The sequence below is a fragment of the Hemitrygon akajei genome, chromosome 23 (genome assembly GCF_048418815.1).
Source record: "Hemitrygon akajei chromosome 23, sHemAka1.3, whole genome shotgun sequence".
NCBI lineage: Eukaryota > Metazoa > Chordata > Chondrichthyes > Myliobatiformes > Dasyatidae > Hemitrygon > Hemitrygon akajei.
This window is the reverse complement of record NC_133146.1, coordinates 53,684,564-53,707,150: the sequence shown is the minus strand read 5'-3', so window position 1 is coordinate 53,707,150 and position 22,587 is coordinate 53,684,564. Positions and strand designations below refer to the sequence as shown.

The following is a 22,587-nucleotide window of genomic DNA, read 5'->3' as shown; positions in this document are numbered from 1 at the left end:
TAACCCACGCAGAGAGAACTTACAAATTCCTTACCGGCAACAGCGGGAATTGAACCCAGGTCGCTGGTACTGTAAAAGCATTGTGCTAACCACTTAGCTACCATACCACACCTGCCTTCTGTTTCTCTCCGCTTCCATGAGAATGTAATTGCCTCACCTAAGGCAATGCAGAAATTCTGGGATTCATGTGAAATTTGGGCTGTGTATGTAGCAGGATGAGGGGTGGAGATTTGTACATTGTGTTTGACATTTTGGTCCTGAAGATATGTGGGAGTTGTGTATAATATGATCGTTAGCATAGAGATTTCACTGGATGCTCCATCTACACATGCTGAACTTTGTATTTTCAATTCTGCTACATATTCAATTAATTCAGAAAAAGCAGTGAATAAAGCAAATAACTCAATCTTTGTCTTTACGTCTAGGATACTGTGGTGTTCCAGCGACAGAAGGTCAGTGATATATTAAGTCAATTTTCTTTAAAAATTATTAGTCTATTCGTGTGGGGATTTTTTAGAAATCAATTGATATTCATATAGGCTATCTTCAAGCAATCATTTTTATTTCCTAAATATTTTCTACACTGCCTAAAATCTTAGAACAATTCCATGGTAAATTAGTGAGCTGTTGATTAATCTTTTTTTGATGCATTTCATCTGAGGATAAGAACTTTATCCAATACTTGCTGTAAGATTGAAATTAGACACTGTCCTGTAAATACCTGGCTGTTTCCATGCTACCTACATTGAACAAAGGTGCCAGGTTTATTGTCCTCTTCACTGCTGCTTCCTGTTGTGTGACCAGAAAAGTCGTGAAAATTTCCGTTTGAGATCCAGCAGTCTTCTCTCTTGATTCTGATTGCAGTCTGGGAATATCTCATCTAGCCAACGGGATTTATGTATTTTTAAGTTGACAAACACATCTAATACTTCCTCCTTTAGAATAGCTATTTATTTTTGAATATCACTGTACTCATCAATGAGTTCCCCAACGAGCATCTTTCTCCCTCAGGCCAACATATCTTATACATCCTCCTTTAAAATATCTATGTGTTTTCAAATATCACTGTACTCCTACACCATGATCTTCAGAAACACGATTTTCAAATTGCATCTGTGGAGATTCAATCCCTGCTAATTTCCTGTACTCCTCTTTTCGCGACATAACAAACAGACAACTGACTATAAAAACCACTTAGCTTTACAGCTAGCACTGGAGAAAAGGGAAGTAGCTGTGAATTTTGTTCAAAGACAAATAAGGTCCATTTTACATATGAAATAATAACACTTACCTTGCACTGACCTGACAGTGAGAGCTGCTGACTACCACAAACACATCAACAATTATTATAAATTATGATTGCAATCAAATATTACAAGCACGTCAATTATTAGATACAGCATTCACAGCTAAGGAGATGAACTGACTAACTGACAAATGCAGACTGTGGCATCTCCCTCTTACACTTCCTACGTGTGCAGAGATCAGACTGGCAGACTTCCATCTTCAATATACACATTCCCAATGAATGGATATTTCCTCAGCCGGCCATTTCTACTGTACTTCCTTTCTATTCAGAAAGTTTGATTAATGTTTGAGACTTCAACAGAAATAAATGATTCTTTCTTTATTTATATTATTTTGACAGAATCAACACTGATATGGGAGACAACAGGTAATAAAACAATCTTTGAGAATATATTGATCCTCCTTAAAAATATATAATATCTTTACATTAAAATTCTAGATTTCAAATTTCAAGTATTGGTCAAGATGCTAGAATTAGATGTTCCCGGATGGAAAGGGAAGTCAATAAGGAATTTGGAGGATGTTCACACGCAATGGCCGTTAATGTAGCCGATGAATATTCATTGTCAGCTCAAAGTATGACTAGCCACGTTAGACACATATTGCTTAGAAATGAAGTAACGTGGCAACAAAACCTGGGAGAGAAACAGAAATAAATTATTGTTTATCTTACAATATCTTTTCTCACTGAAGCTTATCCATTTCCTTATTGTTCATAGCTGGATCATGTGGAGGTTATCTTTACGAATCTTATGGATCTTTTGTCAGTCCTGCTTATCCATCCTCCTATCCAAATTATGCCAGCTGCATTTGGTACATTCGAGTGAACAGCAACCAAAAAATAAATCTGCAGTTTACTGATTTCGAGTAAGTGAAAATTGTTTCTTTTCATTTCATAGTGTAAGCAGAGACAAGACATTTGCTGTCAGTTGGCTGTTGCTGATGGATTAATTCAAATTATCTTAATATGTTACTGGGATTAGTATTAAAGTTTATCTTATTTCATTTAATTTATTCAGATAGACCGCCAAGTATGCTCTTCCGTTCCTTTGACCCGCGGTGCCCAGTAATCCCCCCGATTTAGACCTCACGGGGACAATTTACAATGGACAATTAACCTCCCAGCCCATATGTCCTTGGACGGTGGGAGGAAACTGGAACACCCAGACAAAACCGATGTGGACAGGAGGAGACTGTACAAACTCCTCCAGGCAACGTCGGGAATTGAACTTGTGTTGCTGGTGCTGCAAAACGTTCTACATCACTTTTTGAAAATAAGAAATGATTTTAATGTGATAATCGAAAGCAATTAATTTTCTTTTGTCTGCAGAATTTTGCCATAGAGTTATCAGTAGAGAAACGTACTTACAACTTTATGTCTAAATTCTGCAGAAGTGAAGAAATTAAATGTGGCAACAAGAAATCTGGCTCTGTGGCGCAGCATGTCCATGTCAGCCATTCTGCCCATCTCTACCTAACCACTTACCCACATTCAGTTGGGACCCTTCTATGCCTTCACTGACCTGTATTTATCAGCTTATGATTTGGAGCACTGCCTGTGAAATTGGTGGAAACTGAGTCAATGTGGGCTTTTAGAAGGAAACTGCAGAGTTATGCAGAAAAAGATAAAATGCAGGGACGTGGGACAGAGAGGTAGATTGAAACGAAAATAATTGGTCAACAGATAATTTAGAAATAAACGTCAGATACAGATTCACATTTATTTACCACATGTAAATGAAAATATGCAGTGAAATGCATCATTTGTGTTAACAACCAGCACTCCCAAGGATGAACTGGGCACTGCCCACAAGTGTAACAACACATTCCAGTGCAACGTAGAATCACCATAATATTAAGCTGAACAACACATGTAACAGCAACACCAAAGGTTAACACCAACAAAACAAGGAACCAGTCTCCTGGGTCATAACAATTGTATGCTTTCACAAATTCCAAGAGATATCTCACAGGTATTTGATTTTTAAGTCAGGAATACCTTAATTTTAACCTGACAACTGAGCACTGGCTACTACTGAAATGCAAAAGAATGCCTGAGAATATTCTTTGGGTTTCCAATTGCTGAATTGTACTTTTCACTGTTGCATTCTGCTGCCCGTCTGAAGTTCCCACAAACCCACTGCTAAAGACACAGAAGTTTTCAGCATTAAATTTACGAAGTGAAATCTGTTAGCATGGATGGAGTAAACTGGAATGAGGCATATTCAGTACGTAATGATGCCAATTAAGCTGAATTTAGAGCAGATAATTGATTAAAACCCTATGCAAAATGATCCCATGTTGGAAGGAAGCAGCCTCTGTTAAAGGCTAGAGTTAACATCCAGGTGGATATTTGAGTGTGTGGCCATGGATGTGTAAAGTTAGGCAAGTAATTGTATGGGTAAAGTTTTCAGATTATATTGTAAATTGAGGCAAAGGTAAAGAAAACCTGAACGTGTTAGGCAGCCAAGAGTTGCTCAATATTGTAATTGTAATTAAGTTATTAGTGTCCTATGCACCAAGGTTCAGTGCACGTTCTCCATACAGATCAATTCATCACCTCAGTATATCAAGGTGTTAGAAGGGAAATATAACAAAGGAATTCAGAATATAGTGTTATAGTTGCAAGAAAGTGCAATGAGGGCAGACAATAAGGTGCAAGGCTAGGAAGAGCTAGATTATGAGGTCAAGAGTTTTATTTTACAAGAGGTCCATTCAATTCTGTTGTATCAGCAAAATAGAAGCTCTCCTTGAGCCTGATGGTAGGTGCTTTCTGGCATTTGTATCTTCTGCCCAAAGCAAGGGGGGGAGGTTAAACAGTGTGTCCCATGTGGGAGGGGTATTGATAATGCTGACTGCTTTACCAAGACAGCAAGAAGTGTAGACAGCATGCATGGAGGGGAGGCTAGTTTCATAATGTGCTGAGCTGCGTCCATAGCTATTTTCACATGTTCTATGTTGAGTTCCTCTAATGGCTCCCACTCTCGATTATTGTCAAAGATATATTTATCATCATTTGACCTTTTATGTTAAGAAATAAATAAAAGGCAATTTCAGTGAAATTTATCATCATACTGTGATTATTCTCTTGACAGTCTGGAAGCTAATTCAGGTTGCACATATGATTACGTTGCAATCTACGACGGGCCATCAACAAATGATCCTTTACTTGCAAGGATCTGTAGTCAACCAAGTGAAACTTATACATCATTGTACAACAGTATGACAATTTATTTTCGAACGGATGGCAGTGTAACACAACAAGGTTTCTCTGCAAACTATCATTCTCTGCCGATCAACGATGGTGAGCTTTGTGAAATTGTTCCTCAAAAAATTAATTTTTCATTATTTAAAATGCAAAATCAAATTACAGGTTTAAATTGCTTTAAAGGGCTCTTTCTTTGTGAACATCTACACGTTTGAAAATTACTGCTTAGCTCTTCCAAACACATTCATGAACCTGAGAAAGTGCATATTGTACGTCAGGAAGTTGTGTGGTTCACATGCATGTAAGGCAGAAAGAACAGGTGGATACAGGGTTTATTTTCAGTGATGGCAATTGACACCTTTCTTCAAAAAAAGTTATGATTTATGACTGGGTCCATTTATCCATTTAAAAGAGGTTATGTATGAGTTCAACAAATAAATGTTATCATTTGTGACTCTTAAACGTTTGTGGAAACTTAATAATGAAAACACTAAATTTAAAAAACCAACAAAATTTATCTATATAAATCAATAGCACAATTCAGAAGATACAGTGATCCAATGATCTTTTCTGAAATCAAAGTTGAGAGCAGATCGTTGGATAAAAATGATTGGATTCATCCAATGATTAATCATTTAAATATTTTCTACAAGAAGCCTCTTTAAGTCCAAAACTTATGGAGACAGTTGACTTTTCAGTCTGAGACCCACTCAGCACAACAAGGGGGAAGAAGCCAGAATGAAAGTGGTGGAGCAGAGGAATACAAGCAGGCAGTGATAGGAGAGACCAGGTGAGGGAGACGCCCCTCATCGATGCTGCCTGACATGCTGAGATTCTCCAGATTTTATTTATTTAGAGATACAGTGCAGAATAGGCCCTTCTGGCCCTTCGAGCTGCTCAGCCCTAAAATCCCCTCATTAACAAAGAAAACCGTCAAACACCCAATGTGCAGAGATCAACAAATTGTGCAAACAATACAAGTAACCAAATGACATTCAGAACGGAAGTTCGCAAAAGTGAGTTTACAATCACAGAGTCAGTCATGACTGTAGAAAATGCAGTCCCTTACCTCAAGTTAATTGAGATGAAATATTACATTTTACAATATTACCCTTCAGCTGGTCAAATTCAAGGTGCCACCTGTAATTAGTAGTGAATCACTAGTGCACGATGACATTGCCAGGGGAGCCATGGAAGAGTGGAAACAAACTATTGAAAGGATGGTGTTGGTCCACTTTCCCAACGTTCCCACGTCATGATCTTTAGAAACACCATTTTCAAATTGCATCTGTGGACATTCAGTCCATGCTAATTTCCTGTACTCCTTCCCTTTTCGGGACATAACAAGCAGACAGCTAGCACTAGAGAAAAGAGAGGTAGTTGTTAATTTTGTGCAAAGACAAATAAAGTCTATTTTACATGTGAAATAATAACACTTACCTTGCACTGACCTGACAGTGAGAGCTGCTGACTACCACAAACACATCAATAATTATTATAAATTATGATTGCAATCAAGTATTACGAGCACGTCAATTATTAGATACAGCATTCACAGCTAAGGAGATGAACTGACCAACTGACAAATGCAGACTGTGGCATCTCCCTCTTACACTTCCTACGTGTGCAGAGATCAGACTGGCAGACTTGCATCTTCAATATACACATTCCCAATGAATGGACATTCCCTCACCCGGCCATTTCTACTGTCCTTCCTTTCTATTCAGAAAGTTTGATTAATGTTTGAGGCTTCAACAGAAATAAATGATTCTGTCTTTATTTATATTATTTTGACAGAAACAACGCCGATATGGGAGACGACAGGTAATAAAACAATCTTTGAGAATATATTGATCCTCATTAAAAATATATAATATCTTTACATCAAAATTCTAGATTTCAAATTTCAAGTATTGGTCAAGATGCTAGAATTAGATGTTCCCGGATGGAAAGGGAAGTCAATAAGGAGTTTGGAGGATGTTCACACGCAATGGCCGTTAATGTAGCCGATGAATATTCATTGTCAGCTCAAAGTATGACTAGCCACGTTAGACACATATTGCTTAGAAATGAAGTAACGTGGCAACAAAAATTGGGAGAGAAACAGAAATAAATTATTGTTTATCTTAAAATATCTTTTCTCACTGAAGCTTATCCATTTCCTTATTGTTCATAGCTGTACCATGTGGAGGTTATCTTTACGAATCTTATGGATCTCTGGTCAGTCCTGCTTATCCATCCTCCTATCCAAATAATGCCAACTGCATTTGGTACATTCGAGTGAACAGCAACCAAAAAATAAATCTGCAGTTTACTGATTTCAAGTAAGTGAAAATTGTTTTTCATTTCATAGTGTAAGCAGAGACAAGACATTTGCTGTCAATTGGCTGTTGCTGATGGATTAATTCAAATTATCTTAATATGTTACTGGGATTAGTATTAAAGTTTATCTTATTTCATTTAATTTATTGAGATAGACTGCCAAGTATGCTCTTCCGTTCCTTAGACCCACGGTGCCCAGTAATCCCCCCGAGTTAGACCTCACGGGGTCAAATTACAATGGCCAATTAACCTCCCAGCCCATATGTCCTTGGACGGTGGGAGGAAATTGGAACACCCAGACTAAACCGATGTGGACAGGAGGAGACTATACAAACTCCTCCAGGCAACATCGGGAATTGAACTTGTGTTGCTGGTGCTGCAAAACGTTCTACGTCACTTTTTGAAAATAAGAAATGATTTTAATGTGATAATCGAAAGCAATTAATTTTCTTTTGTCTGCAGAATTTCGCCATAGAGTTATCAGTAGAGAAACGTACTTACAACTTTATGTCTAAATTCTGCAGAAGTGAAGAAATTAAATGTGGCAACAAGAAATCTGGCTCTGTGGCGCAGCATGTCCATGTCAGCCATTCTGCCCATCTCTACCTAACCACTTACCCACATTCAGTTGGGACCCTTCTATGCCTTCACTGACCTGTATTTATCAGCTTATGATTTGGAGCACTGCCTGTGAAATTGGTGGAAACTGAGTCAATGTGGGCTTTTAGAAGGAAACTGCAGAGTTATGCAGAAAAAGATAAAATGCAGGGACGTGGGACAGAGAGGTAGATTGAAACGAAAATAATTGGTCAACAGATAATTTAGAAATAAACGTCAGATACAGATTCACATTTATTTACCACATGTAAATGAAAATATGCAGTGAAATGCATCATTTGTGTTAACAACCAGCACTCCCAAGGATGAACTGGGCACTGCCCACAAGTGTAACAACACATTCCAGTGCAACGTAGAATCACCATAATATTAAGCTGAACAACACATGTAACAGCAACACCAAAGGTTAACACCAACAAAACAAGGAACCAGTCTCCTGGGTCATAACAATTGTATGCTTTCACAAATTCCAAGAGATATCTCACAGGTATTTGATTTTTAAGTCAGGAATACCTTAATTTTAACCTGACAACTGAGCACTGGCTACTACTGAAATGCAAAAGAATGCCTGAGAATATTCTTTGGGTTTCCAATTGCTGAATTGTACTTTTCACTGTTGCATTCTGCTGCCCGTCTGAAGTTCCCACAAACCCACTGCTAAAGACACAGAAGTTTTCAGCATTAAATTTACGAAGTGAAATCTGTTAGCATGGATGGAGTAAACTGGAATGAGGCATATTCAGTACGTAATGATGCCAATTAAGCTGAATTTAGAGCAGATAATTGATTAAAACCCTATGCAAAATGATCCCATGTTGGAAGGAAGCAGCCTCTGTTAAAGGCTAGAGTTAACATCCAGGTGGATATTTGAGTGTGTGGCCATGGATGTGTAAAGTTAGGCAAGTAATTGTATGGGTAAAGTTTTCAGATTATATTGTAAATTGAGGCAAAGGTAAAGAAAACCTGAACGTGTTAGGCAGCCAAGAGTTGCTCAATATTGTAATTGTAATTAAGTTATTAGTGTCCTATGCACCAAGGTTCAGTGCACGTTCTCCATACAGATCAATTCATCACCTCAGTATATCAAGGTGTTAGAAGGGAAATATAACAAAGGAATTCAGAATATAGTGTTATAGTTGCAAGAAAGTGCAATGAGGGCAGACAATAAGGTGCAAGGCTAGGAAGAGCTAGATTATGAGGTCAAGAGTTTTATTTTACAAGAGGTCCATTCAATTCTGTTGTATCAGCAAAATAGAAGCTCTCCTTGAGCCTGATGGTAGGTGCTTTCTGGCATTTGTATCTTCTGCCCAAAGCAAGGGGGGGAGGTTAAACAGTGTGTCCCGTGTGGGAGGGGTATTGATAATGCTGACTGCTTTACCAAGACAGCAAGAAGTGTAGACAGCATGCATGGAGGGGAGGCTAGTTTCATAATGTGCTGAGCTGCGTCCATAGCTATTTTCACATGTTCTATGTTGAGTTCCTCTAATGGCTCCCACTCTCGATTATTGTCAAAGATATATTTATCATCATTTGACCTTTTATGTTAAGAAATAAATAAAAGGCAATTTCAGTGAAATTTATCATCATACTGTGATTATTCTCTTGACAGTCTGGAAGCTAATTCAGGTTGCACATATGATTACGTTGCAATCTACGACGGGCCATCAACAAATGATCCTTTACTTGCAAGGATCTGTAGTCAACCAAGTGAAACTTATACATCATTGTACAACAGTATGACAATTTATTTTCGAACGGATGGCAGTGTAACACGACAAGGTTTCTCTGCAAACTATCATTCTCTGCCGATCAACGATGGTGAGCTTTGTGAAATTGTTCCTCAAAAAATTAATTTTTCATTATTTAAAATGCAAAATCAAATTACAGGTTTAAATTGCTTTAAAGGGCTCTTTCTTTGTGAACATCTACCTGTTTGACAATTACTGCTTAGCTCTTCCAAACACATTCATGAACCTGAGAAAGTGCATATTGTACATCAGGAAGTTGTGTGGTTCACATGCATGTAAGGCAGAAAGAACAGGTGGATACAGGGTTTATTTTCAGTGATGGCAATTGACATCTTTCTTCAAAAAAAGTTATGATTTATGACTGGGTCCATTTATCCATTTAAAAGAGGTTATGTATGAGTTCAACAAATAAATGTTATCATTTGTGACTCTTAAACGTTTGTGGAAACTTAATAATGAAAACACTAAATTTAAAAAACCAACAAAATTTATCTATATAAATCAATAGCACAATTCAGAAGATACAGTGATCCAATGATCTTTTCTGAAATCAAAGTTGAGAGCAGATCGTTGGATAAAAATGATTGGATTCATCCAATGATTAATCATTTAAATATTTTCTACAAGAAGCCTCTTTAAGTCCAAAACTTATGGAGACAGTTGACTTTTCAGTCTGAGACCCACTCAGCACAACAAGGGGGAAGAAGCCAGAATGAAAGTGGTGGAGCAGAGGAATACAAGCAGGCAGTGATAGGAGAGACCAGGTGAGGGAGACGCCCCTCATCGATGCTGCCTGACATGCTGAGATTCTCCAGATTTTATTTATTTAGAGATACAGTGCAGAATAGGCCCTTCTGGCCCTTCGAGCTGCTCAGCCCTAAAATCCCCTCATTAACAAAGAAAACCGTCAAACACCCAATGTGCAGAGATCAACAAATTGTGCAAACAATACAAGTAACCAAATGACATTCAGAACGGAAGTTCGCAAAATTGAGTTCACAATCACAGAGTCAGTCATGACTGTAGAAAATGCAGTCCCTTTCCTCAAGTTAATTGAGATGAAATATTACATTTTACAATATTATCCTTCAGCTGGTCAAATTCAAGGTGCCACCTGTAATTAGTAGTGAATCACTAGTGCACGATGACATTGCCAGGGGAGCCATGGAAGAGTGGAAACAAACTATTGAAAGGATGGTGTTGGTCCACTTTCCCAACGTTCCCACGTCATGATCTTTAGAAACACCATTTTCAAATTGCATCTGTGGACATTCAGTCCATGCTAATTTCCTGTACTCCTTCCCTTTTTGGGACATAACAAGCAGACAGCTAGCACTAGAGAAAAGAGAGGTAGTTGTTAATTTTGTGCAAAGACAAATAAAGTCTATTTTACATGTGAAATAATAACACTTACCTTGCACTGACCTGACAGTGAGAGCTGCTGACTACCACAAACACATCAATAATTATTATAAATTATGATTGCAATCAAGTATTACGAGCACGTCAATTATTAGATACAGCATTCACAGCTAAGGAGATGAACTGACCAACTGACAAATGCAGACTGTGGCATCTCCCTCTTACACTTCCTACGTGTGCAGAGATCAGACTGGCAGACTTGCATCTTCAATATACACATTCCCAATGAATGGACATTCCCTCACCCGGCCATTTCTACTGTCCTTCCTTTCTATTCAGAAAGTTTGATTAATGTTTGAGGCTTCAACAGAAATAAATGATTCTGTCTTTATTTATATTATTTTGACAGAAACAACGCCGATATGGGAGACGACAGGTAATAAAACAATCTTTGAGAATATATTGATCCTCATTAAAAATATATAATATCTTTACATCAAAATTCTAGATTTCAAATTTCAAGTATTGGTCAAGATGCTAGAATTAGATGTTCCCGGATGGAAAGGGAAGTCAATAAGGAGTTTGGAGGATGTTCACACGCAATGGCCGTTAATGTAGCCGATGAATATTCATTGTCAGCTCAAAGTATGACTAGCCACGTTAGACACATATTGCTTAGAAATGAAGTAACGTGGCAACAAAAATTGGGAGAGAAACAGAAATAAATTATTGTTTATCTTAAAATATCTTTTCTCACTGAAGCTTATCCATTTCCTTATTGTTCATAGCTGTACCATGTGGAGGTTATCTTTACGAATCTTATGGATCTCTGGTCAGTCCTGCTTATCCATCCTCCTATCCAAATAATGCCAACTGCATTTGGTACATTCGAGTGAACAGCAACCAAAAAATAAATCTGCAGTTTACTGATTTCAAGTAAGTGAAAATTGTTTTTCATTTCATAGTGTAAGCAGAGACAAGACATTTGCTGTCAATTGGCTGTTGCTGATGGATTAATTCAAATTATCTTAATATGTTACTGGGATTAGTATTAAAGTTTATCTTATTTCATTTAATTTATTGAGATAGACTGCCAAGTATGCTCTTCCGTTCCTTAGACCCACGGTGCCCAGTAATCCCCCCGAGTTAGACCTCACGGGGTCAAATTACAATGGCCAATTAACCTCCCAGCCCATATGTCCTTGGACGGTGGGAGGAAATTGGAACACCCAGACTAAACCGATGTGGACAGGAGGAGACTATACAAACTCCTCCAGGCAACATCGGGAATTGAACTTGTGTTGCTGGTGCTGCAAAACGTTCTACGTCACTTTTTGAAAATAAGAAATGATTTTAATGTGATAATCGAAAGCAATTAATTTTCTTTTGTCTGCAGAATTTTGCCATAGAGTTATCAGTAGAGAAACGTACTTACAACTTTATGTCTAAATTCTGCAGAAGTGAAGAAATTAAATGTGGCAACAAGAAATCTGGCTCTGTGGCGCAGCATGTCCATGTCAGCCATTCTGCCCATCTCTACCTAACCACTTACCCACATTCAGTTGGGACCCTTCTATGCCTTCACTGACCTGTATTTATCAGCTTATGATTTGGAGCACTGCCTGTGAAATTGGTGGAAACTGAGTCAATGTGGGCTTTTAGAAGGAAACTGCAGAGTTATGCAGAAAAAGATAAAATGCAGGGACGTGGGACAGAGAGGTAGATTGAAACGAAAATAATTGGTCAACAGATAATTTAGAAATAAACGTCAGATACAGATTCACATTTATTTACCACATGTAAATGAAAATATGCAGTGAAATGCATCATTTGTGTTAACAACCAGCACTCCCAAGGATGAACTGGGCACTGCCCACAAGTGTAACAACACATTCCAGTGCAACGTAGAATCACCATAATATTAAGCTGAACAACACATGTAACAGCAACACCAAAGGTTAACACCAACAAAACAAGGAACCAGTCTCCTGGGTCATAACAATTGTATGCTTTCACAAATTCCAAGAGATATCTCACAGGTATTTGATTTTTAAGTCAGGAATACCTTAATTTTAACCTGACAACTGAGCACTGGCTACTACTGAAATGCAAAAGAATGCCTGAGAATATTCTTTGGGTTTCCAATTGCTGAATTGTACTTTTCACTGTTGCATTCTGCTGCCCGTCTGAAGTTCCCACAAACCCACTGCTAAAGACACAGAAGTTTTCAGTATTAAACTTATGAAGTGAAATCTATTAGCATGGATGGAGTAAACTGGAATGAGGCATATTCAGTACGTAATGATGCCAATTAAGCTGAATTTAGAGCAGATAATTGATTAAAACCCTATGCAAAATGATCCCATGTTGGAAGGAAGCAGCCTCTGTTAAAGGCTAGAGTTAACATCCAGGTGGATATTTGAGTGTGTGGCCATGGATGTGTAAAGTTAGGCAAGTAATTGTATGGGTAAAGTTTTCAGATTATATTGTAAATTGAGGCAAAGGTAAAGAAAACCTGAACGTGTTAGGCAGCCAAGAGTTGCTCAATATTGTAATTGTAATTAAGTTATTAGTGTCCTATGCACCAAGGTTCAGTGCACGTTCTCCATACAGATCAATTCATCACCTCAGTATATCAAGGTGTTAGAAGGGAAATATAACAAAGGAATTCAGAATATAGTGTTATAGTTGCAAGAAAGTGCAATGAGGGCAGACAATAAGGTGCAAGGCTAGGAAGAGCTAGATTATGAGGTCAAGAGTTTTATTTTACAAGAGGTCCATTCAATTCTGTTGTATCAGCAAAATAGAAGCTCTCCTTGAGCCTGATGGTAGGTGCTTTCTGGCATTTGTATCTTCTGCCCAAAGCAAGGGGGGGAGGTTAAACAGTGTGTCCCATGTGGGAGGGGTATTGATAATGCTGACTGCTTTACCAAGACAGCAAGAAGTGTAGACAGCATGCATGGAGGGGAGGCTAGTTTCATAATGTGCTGAGCTGCGTCCATAGCTATTTTCACATGTTCTATGTTGAGTTCCTCTAATGGCTCCCACTCTCGATTATTGTCAAAGATATATTTATCATCATTTGACCTTTTATGTTAAGAAATAAATAAAAGGCAATTTCAGTGAAATTTATCATCATACTGTGATTATTCTCTTGACAGTCTGGAAGCTAATTCAGGTTGCACATATGATTACGTTGCAATCTACGACGGGCCATCAACAAATGATCCTTTACTTGCAAGGATCTGTAGTCAACCAAGTGAAACTTATACATCATTGTACAACAGTATGACAATTTATTTTCGAACGGATGGCAGTGTAACACAACAAGGTTTCTCTGCAAACTATCATTCTCTGCCGATCAACGATGGTGAGCTTTGTGAAATTGTTCCTCAAAAAATTAATTTTTCATTATTTAAAATGCAAAATCAAATTACAGGTTTAAATTGCTTTAAAGGGCTCTTTCTTTGTGAACATCTACACGTTTGAAAATTACTGCTTAGCTCTTCCAAACACATTCATGAACCTGAGAAAGTGCATATTGTACGTCAGGAAGTTGTGTGGTTCACATGCATGTAAGGCAGAAAGAACAGGTGGATACAGGGTTTATTTTCAGTGATGGCAATTGACACCTTTCTTCAAAAAAAGTTATGATTTATGACTGGGTCCATTTATCCATTTAAAAGAGGTTATGTATGAGTTCAACAAATAAATGTTATCATTTGTGACTCTTAAACGTTTGTGGAAACTTAATAATGAAAACACTAAATTTAAAAAACCAACAAAATTTATCTATATAAATCAATAGCACAATTCAGAAGATACAGTGATCCAATGATCTTTTCTGAAATCAAAGTTGAGAGCAGATCGTTGGATAAAAATGATTGGATTCATCCAATGATTAATCATTTAAATATTTTCTACAAGAAGCCTCTTTAAGTCCAAAACTTATGGAGACAGTTGACTTTTCAGTCTGAGACCCACTCAGCACAACAAGGGGGAAGAAGCCAGAATGAAAGTGGTGGAGCAGAGGAATACAAGCAGGCAGTGATAGGAGAGACCAGGTGAGGGAGACGCCCCTCATCGATGCTGCCTGACATGCTGAGATTCTCCAGATTTTATTTATTTAGAGATACAGTGCAGAATAGGCCCTTCTGGCCCTTCGAGCTGCTCAGCCCTAAAATCCCCTCATTAACAAAGAAAACCGTCAAACACCCAATGTGCAGAGATCAACAAATTGTGCAAACAATACAAGTAACCAAATGACATTCAGAACGGAAGTTCGCAAAAGTGAGTTTACAATCACAGAGTCAGTCATGACTGTAGAAAATGCAGTCCCTTACCTCAAGTTAATTGAGATGAAATATTACATTTTACAATATTACCCTTCAGCTGGTCAAATTCAAGGTGCCACCTGTAATTAGTAGTGAATCACTAGTGCACGATGACATTGCCAGGGGAGCCATGGAAGAGTGGAAACAAACTATTGAAAGGATGGTGTTGGTCCACTTTCCCAACGTTCCCACGTCATGATCTTTAGAAACACCATTTTCAAATTGCATCTGTGGACATTCAGTCCATGCTAATTTCCTGTACTCCTTCCCTTTTCGGGACATAACAAGCAGACAGCTAGCACTAGAGAAAAGAGAGGTAGTTGTTAATTTTGTGCAAAGACAAATAAAGTCTATTTTACATGTGAAATAATAACACTTACCTTGCACTGACCTGACAGTGAGAGCTGCTGACTACCACAAACACATCAATAATTATTATAAATTATGATTGCAATCAAGTATTACGAGCACGTCAATTATTAGATACAGCATTCACAGCTAAGGAGATGAACTGACCAACTGACAAATGCAGACTGTGGCATCTCCCTCTTACACTTCCTACGTGTGCAGAGATCAGACTGGCAGACTTGCATCTTCAATATACACATTCCCAATGAATGGACATTCCCTCACCCGGCCATTTCTACTGTCCTTCCTTTCTATTCAGAAAGTTTGATTAATGTTTGAGGCTTCAACAGAAATAAATGATTCTGTCTTTATTTATATTATTTTGACAGAAACAACGCCGATATGGGAGACGACAGGTAATAAAACAATCTTTGAGAATATATTGATCCTCATTAAAAATATATAATATCTTTACATCAAAATTCTAGATTTCAAATTTCAAGTATTGGTCAAGATGCTAGAATTAGATGTTCCCGGATGGAAAGGGAAGTCAATAAGGAGTTTGGAGGATGTTCACACGCAATGGCCGTTAATGTAGCCGATGAATATTCATTGTCAGCTCAAAGTATGACTAGCCACGTTAGACACATATTGCTTAGAAATGAAGTAACGTGGCAACAAAAATTGGGAGAGAAACAGAAATAAATTATTGTTTATCTTAAAATATCTTTTCTCACTGAAGCTTATCCATTTCCTTATTGTTCATAGCTGTACCATGTGGAGGTTATCTTTACGAATCTTATGGATCTCTGGTCAGTCCTGCTTATCCATCCTCCTATCCAAATAATGCCAACTGCATTTGGTACATTCGAGTGAACAGCAACCAAAAAATAAATCTGCAGTTTACTGATTTCAAGTAAGTGAAAATTGTTTTTCATTTCATAGTGTAAGCAGAGACAAGACATTTGCTGTCAATTGGCTGTTGCTGATGGATTAATTCAAATTATCTTAATATGTTACTGGGATTAGTATTAAAGTTTATCTTATTTCATTTAATTTATTGAGATAGACTGCCAAGTATGCTCTTCCGTTCCTTAGACCCACGGTGCCCAGTAATCCCCCCGAGTTAGACCTCACGGGGTCAAATTACAATGGCCAATTAACCTCCCAGCCCATATGTCCTTGGACGGTGGGAGGAAATTGGAACACCCAGACTAAACCGATGTGGACAGGAGGAGACTATACAAACTCCTCCAGGCAACATCGGGAATTGAACTTGTGTTGCTGGTGCTGCAAAACGTTCTACGTCACTTTTTGAAAATAAGAAATGATTTTAATGTGATAATCGAAAGCAATTAATTTTCTTTTGTCTGCAGAATTTTGCCATAGAGTTATCAGTAGAGAAACGTACTTACAACTTTATGTCTAAATTCTGCAGAAGTGAAGAAATTAAATGTGGCAACAAGAAATCTGGCTCTGTGGCGCAGCATGTCCATGTCAGCCATTCTGCCCATCTCTACCTAACCACTTACCCACATTCAGTTGGGACCCTTCTATGCCTTCACTGACCTGTATTTATCAGCTTATGATTTGGAGCACTGCCTGTGAAATTGGTGGAAACTGAGTCAATGTGGGCTTTTAGAAGGAAACTGCAGAGTTATGCAGAAAAAGATAAAATGCAGGGACGTGGGACAGAGAGGTAGATTGAAACGAAAATAATTGGTCAACAGATAATTTAGAAATAAACGTCAGATACAGATTCACATTTATTTACCACATGTAAATGAAAATATGCAGTGAAATGCATCATTTGTGTTAACAACCAGCACTCCCAAGGATGAACTGGGCACTGCCCACAAGTGTAACAACACATTCCAGTGCAACGTAGAATCACCATAATATTAAGCTGAACAACACATGTAACAGCAACACCAAAGGTTAACACCAACAAAACAAGGAACCAGTCTCCTGGGTCATAACAATTGTATGCTTTCACAAATTCCAAGAGATATCTCACAGGTATTTGATTTTTAAGTCAGGAATACCTTAATTTTAACCTGACAACTGAGCACTGGCTACTACTGAAATGCAAAAGAATGCCTGAGAATATTCTTTGGGTTTCCAATTGCTGAATTGTACTTTTCACTGTTGCATTCTGCTGCCCGTCTGAAGTTCCCACAAACCCACTGCTAAAGACACAGAAGTTTTCAGCATTAAATTTACGAAGTGAAATCTGTTAGCATGGATGGAGTAAACTGGAATGAGGCATATTCAGTACGTAATGATGCCAATTAAGCTGAATTTAGAGCAGATAATTGATTAAAACCCTATGCAAAATGATCCCATGTTGGAAGGAAGCAGCCTCTGTTAAAGGCTAGAGTTAACATCCAGGTGGATATTTGAGTGTGTGGCCATGGATGTGTAAAGTTAGGCAAGTAATTGTATGGGTAAAGTTTTCAGATTATATTGTAAATTGAGGCAAAGGTAAAGAAAACCTGAACGTGTTAGGCAGCCAAGAGTTGCTCAATATTGTAATTGTAATTAAGTTATTAGTGTCCTATGCACCAAGGTTCAGTGCACGTTCTCCATACAGATCAATTCATCACCTCAGTATATCAAGGTGTTAGAAGGGAAATATAACAAAGGAATTCAGAATATAGTGTTATAGTTGCAAGAAAGTGCAATGAGGGCAGACAATAAGGTGCAAGGCTAGGAAGAGCTAGATTATGAGGTCAAGAGTTTTATTTTACAAGAGGTCCATTCAATTCTGTTGTATCAGCAAAATAGAAGCTCTCCTTGAGCCTGATGGTAGGTGCTTTCTGGCATTTGTATCTTCTGCCCAAAGCAAGGGGGGGAGGTTAAACAGTGTGTCCCATGTGGGAGGGGTATTGATAATGCTGACTGCTTTACCAAGACAGCAAGAAGTGTAGACAGCATGCATGGAGGGGAGGCTAGTTTCATAATGTGCTGAGCTGCGTCCATAGCTATTTTCACATGTTCTATGTTGAGTTCCTCTAATGGCTCCCACTCTCGATTATTGTCAAAGATATATTTATCATCATTTGACCTTTTATGTTAAGAAATAAATAAAAGGCAATTTCAGTGAAATTTATCATCATACTGTGATTATTCTCTTGACAGTCTGGAAGCTAATTCAGGTTGCACATATGATTACGTTGCAATCTACGACGGGCCATCAACAAATGATCCTTTACTTGCAAGGATCTGTAGTCAACCAAGTGAAACTTATACATCATTGTACAACAGTATGACAATTTATTTTCGAACGGATGGCAGTGTAACACAACAAGGTTTCTCTGCAAACTATCATTCTCTGCCGATCAACGATGGTGAGCTTTGTGAAATTGTTCCTCAAAAAATTAATTTTTCATTATTTAAAATGCAAAATCAAATTACAGGTTTAAATTGCTTTAAAGGGCTCTTTCTTTGTGAACATCTACACGTTTGAAAATTACTGCTTAGCTCTTCCAAACACATTCATGAACCTGAGAAAGTGCATATTGTACGTCAGGAAGTTGTGTGGTTCACATGCATGTAAGGCAGAAAGAACAGGTGGATACAGGGTTTATTTTCAGTGATGGCAATTGACACCTTTCTTCAAAAAAAGTTATGATTTATGACTGGGTCCATTTATCCATTTAAAAGAGGTTATGTATGAGTTCAACAAATAAATGTTATCATTTGTGACTCTTAAACGTTTGTGGAAACTTAATAATGAAAACACTAAATTTAAAAAACCAACAAAATTTATCTATATAAATCAATAGCACAATTCAGAAGATACAGTGATCCAATGATCTTTTCTGAAATCAAAGTTGAGAGCAGATCGTTGGATAAAAATGATTGGATTCATCCAATGATTAATCATTTAAATATTTTCTACAAGAAGCCTCTTTAAGTCCAAAACTTATGGAGACAGTTGACTTTTCAGTCTGAGACCCACTCAGCACAACAAGGGGGAAGAAGCCAGAATGAAAGTGGTGGAGCAGAGGAATACAAGCAGGCAGTGATAGGAGAGACCAGGTGAGGGAGACGCCCCTCATCGATGCTGCCTGACATGCTGAGATTCTCCAGATTTTATTTATTTAGAGATACAGTGCAGAATAGGCCCTTCTGGCCCTTCGAGCTGCTCAGCCCTAAAATCCCCTCATTAACAAAGAAAACCGTCAAACACCCAATGTGCAGAGATCAACAAATTGTGCAAACAATACAAGTAACCAAATGACATTCAGAACGGAAGTTCGCAAAAGTGAGTTTACAATCACAGAGTCAGTCATGACTGTAGAAAATGCAGTCCCTTACCTCAAGTTAATTGAGATGAAATATTACATTTTACAATATTACCCTTCAGCTGGTCAAATTCAAGGTGCCACCTGTAATTAGTAGTGAATCACTAGTGCACGATGACATTGCCAGGGGAGCCATGGAAGAGTGGAAACAAACTATTGAAAGGATGGTGTTGGTCCACTTTCCCAACGTTCCCACGTCATGATCTTTAGAAACACCATTTTCAAATTGCATCTGTGGACATTCAGTCCATGCTAATTTCCTGTACTCCTTCCCTTTTCGGGACATAACAAGCAGACAGCTAGCACTAGAGAAAAGAGAGGTAGTTGTTAATTTTGTGCAAAGACAAATAAAGTCTATTTTACATGTGAAATAATAACACTTACCTTGCACTGACCTGACAGTGAGAGCTGCTGACTACCACAAACACATCAATAATTATTATAAATTATGATTGCAATCAAGTATTACGAGCACGTCAATTATTAGATACAGCATTCACAGCTAAGGAGATGAACTGACCAACTGACAAATGCAGACTGTGGCATCTCCCTCTTACACTTCCTACGTGTGCAGAGATCAGACTGGCAGACTTGCATCTTCAATATACACATTCCCAATGAATGGACATTCCCTCACCCGGCCATTTCTACTGTCCTTCCTTTCTATTCAGAAAGTTTGATTAATGTTTGAGGCTTCAACAGAAATAAATGATTCTGTCTTTATTTATATTATTTTGACAGAAACAACGCCGATATGGGAGACGACAGGTAATAAAACAATCTTTGAGAATATATTGATCCTCATTAAAAATATATAATATCTTTACATCAAAATTCTAGATTTCAAATTTCAAGTATTGGTCAAGATGCTAGAATTAGATGTTCCCGGATGGAAAGGGAAGTCAATAAGGAGTTTGGAGGATGTTCACACGCAATGGCCGTTAATGTAGCCGATGAATATTCATTGTCAGCTCAAAGTATGACTAGCCACGTTAGACACATATTGCTTAGAAATGAAGTAACGTGGCAACAAAAATTGGGAGAGAAACAGAAATAAATTATTGTTTATCTTAAAATATCTTTTCTCACTGAAGCTTATCCATTTCCTTATTGTTCATAGCTGTACCATGTGGAGGTTATCTTTACGAATCTTATGGATCTCTGGTCAGTCCTGCTTATCCATCCTCCTATCCAAATAATGCCAACTGCATTTGGTACATTCGAGTGAACAGCAACCAAAAAATAAATCTGCAGTTTACTGATTTCAAGTAAGTGAAAATTGTTTTTCATTTCATAGTGTAAGCAGAGACAAGACATTTGCTGTCAATTGGCTGTTGCTGATGGATTAATTCAAATTATCTTAATATGTTACTGGGATTAGTATTAAAGTTTATCTTATTTCATTTAATTTATTGAGATAGACTGCCAAGTATGCTCTTCCGTTCCTTAGACCCACGGTGCCCAGTAATCCCCCCGAGTTAGACCTCACGGGGTCAAATTACAATGGCCAATTAACCTCCCAGCCCATATGTCCTTGGACGGTGGGAGGAAATTGGAACACCCAGACTAAACCGATGTGGACAGGAGGAGACTATACAAACTCCTCCAGGCAACATCGGGAATTGAACTTGTGTTGCTGGTGCTGCAAAACGTTCTACGTCACTTTTTGAAAATAAGAAATGATTTTAATGTGATAATCGAAAGCAATTAATTTTCTTTTGTCTGCAGAATTTTGCCATAGAGTTATCAGTAGAGAAACGTACTTACAACTTTATGTCTAAATTCTGCAGAAGTGAAGAAATTAAATGTGGCAACAAGAAATCTGGCTCTGTGGCGCAGCATGTCCATGTCAGCCATTCTGCCCATCTCTACCTAACCACTTACCCACATTCAGTTGGGACCCTTCTATGCCTTCACTGACCTGTATTTATCAGCTTATGATTTGGAGCACTGCCTGTGAAATTGGTGGAAACTGAGTCAATGTGGGCTTTTAGAAGGAAACTGCAGAGTTATGCAGAAAAAGATAAAATGCAGGGACGTGGGACAGAGAGGTAGATTGAAACGAAAATAATTGGTCAACAGATAATTTAGAAATAAACGTCAGATACAGATTCACATTTATTTACCACATGTAAATGAAAATATGCAGTGAAATGCATCATTTGTGTTAACAACCAGCACTCCCAAGGATGAACTGGGCACTGCCCACAAGTGTAACAACACATTCCAGTGCCACGTAGAATCACCATAATATTAAGCTGAACAACACATGTAACAGCAACACCAAAGGTTAACACCAACAAAACAAGGAACCAGTCTCCTGGGTCATAACAATTGTATGCTTTCACAAATTCCAAGAGATATCTCACAGGTATTTGATTTTTAAGTCAGGAATACCTTAATTTTAACCTGACAACTGAGCACTGGCTACTACTGAAATGCAAAAGAATGCCTGAGAATATTCTTTGGGTTTCCAATTGCTGAATTGTACTTTTCACTGTTGCATTCTGCTGCCCGTCTGAAGTTCCCACAAACCCACTGCTAAAGACACAGAAGTTTTCAGCATTAAATTTACGAAGTGAAATCTGTTAGCATGGATGGAGTAAACTGGAATGAGGCATATTCAGTACGTAATGATGCCAATTAAGCTGAATTTAGAGCAGATAATTGATTAAAACCCTATGCAAAATGATCCCATGTTGGAAGGAAGCAGCCTCTGTTAAAGGCTAGAGTTAACATCCAGGTGGATATTTGAGTGTGTGGCCATGGATGTGTAAAGTTAGGCAAGTAATTGTATGGGTAAAGTTTTCAGATTATATTGTAAATTGAGGCAAAGGTAAAGAAAACCTGAACGTGTTAGGCAGCCAAGAGTTGCTCAATATTGTAATTGTAATTAAGTTATTAGTGTCCTATGCACCAAGGTTCAGTGCACGTTCTCCATACAGATCAATTCATCACCTCAGTATATCAAGGTGTTAGAAGGGAAATATAACAAAGGAATTCAGAATATAGTGTTATAGTTGCAAGAA

At 38.0% G+C, this 22,587-nt stretch overlaps 1 protein-coding gene across 1 annotated transcript in view; it reads left to right on the top strand.

The window, feature by feature from the left end:
- Positions 1-22,587, top strand: part of LOC140715453 (scavenger receptor cysteine-rich domain-containing protein DMBT1-like) — a 46,257-nt gene that overhangs the window by 13,535 nt on the left and 10,135 nt on the right. The window contains exons 7-21 of the mRNA XM_073027655.1: positions 426-452; positions 1,649-1,675; positions 2,028-2,175; positions 4,404-4,612; positions 6,314-6,340; positions 6,693-6,840; positions 9,066-9,274; positions 10,976-11,002; positions 11,355-11,502; positions 13,728-13,936; positions 15,638-15,664; positions 16,017-16,164; positions 18,390-18,598; positions 20,300-20,326; positions 20,679-20,826. Coding sequence (XP_072883756.1) covers positions 426-452; positions 1,649-1,675; positions 2,028-2,175; positions 4,404-4,612; positions 6,314-6,340; positions 6,693-6,840; positions 9,066-9,274; positions 10,976-11,002; positions 11,355-11,502; positions 13,728-13,936; positions 15,638-15,664; positions 16,017-16,164; positions 18,390-18,598; positions 20,300-20,326; positions 20,679-20,826 — 1,738 coding nt within the window. The remainder of the gene's footprint in view (positions 1-425; positions 453-1,648; positions 1,676-2,027; positions 2,176-4,403; positions 4,613-6,313; positions 6,341-6,692; positions 6,841-9,065; positions 9,275-10,975; positions 11,003-11,354; positions 11,503-13,727; positions 13,937-15,637; positions 15,665-16,016; positions 16,165-18,389; positions 18,599-20,299; positions 20,327-20,678; positions 20,827-22,587) is intronic.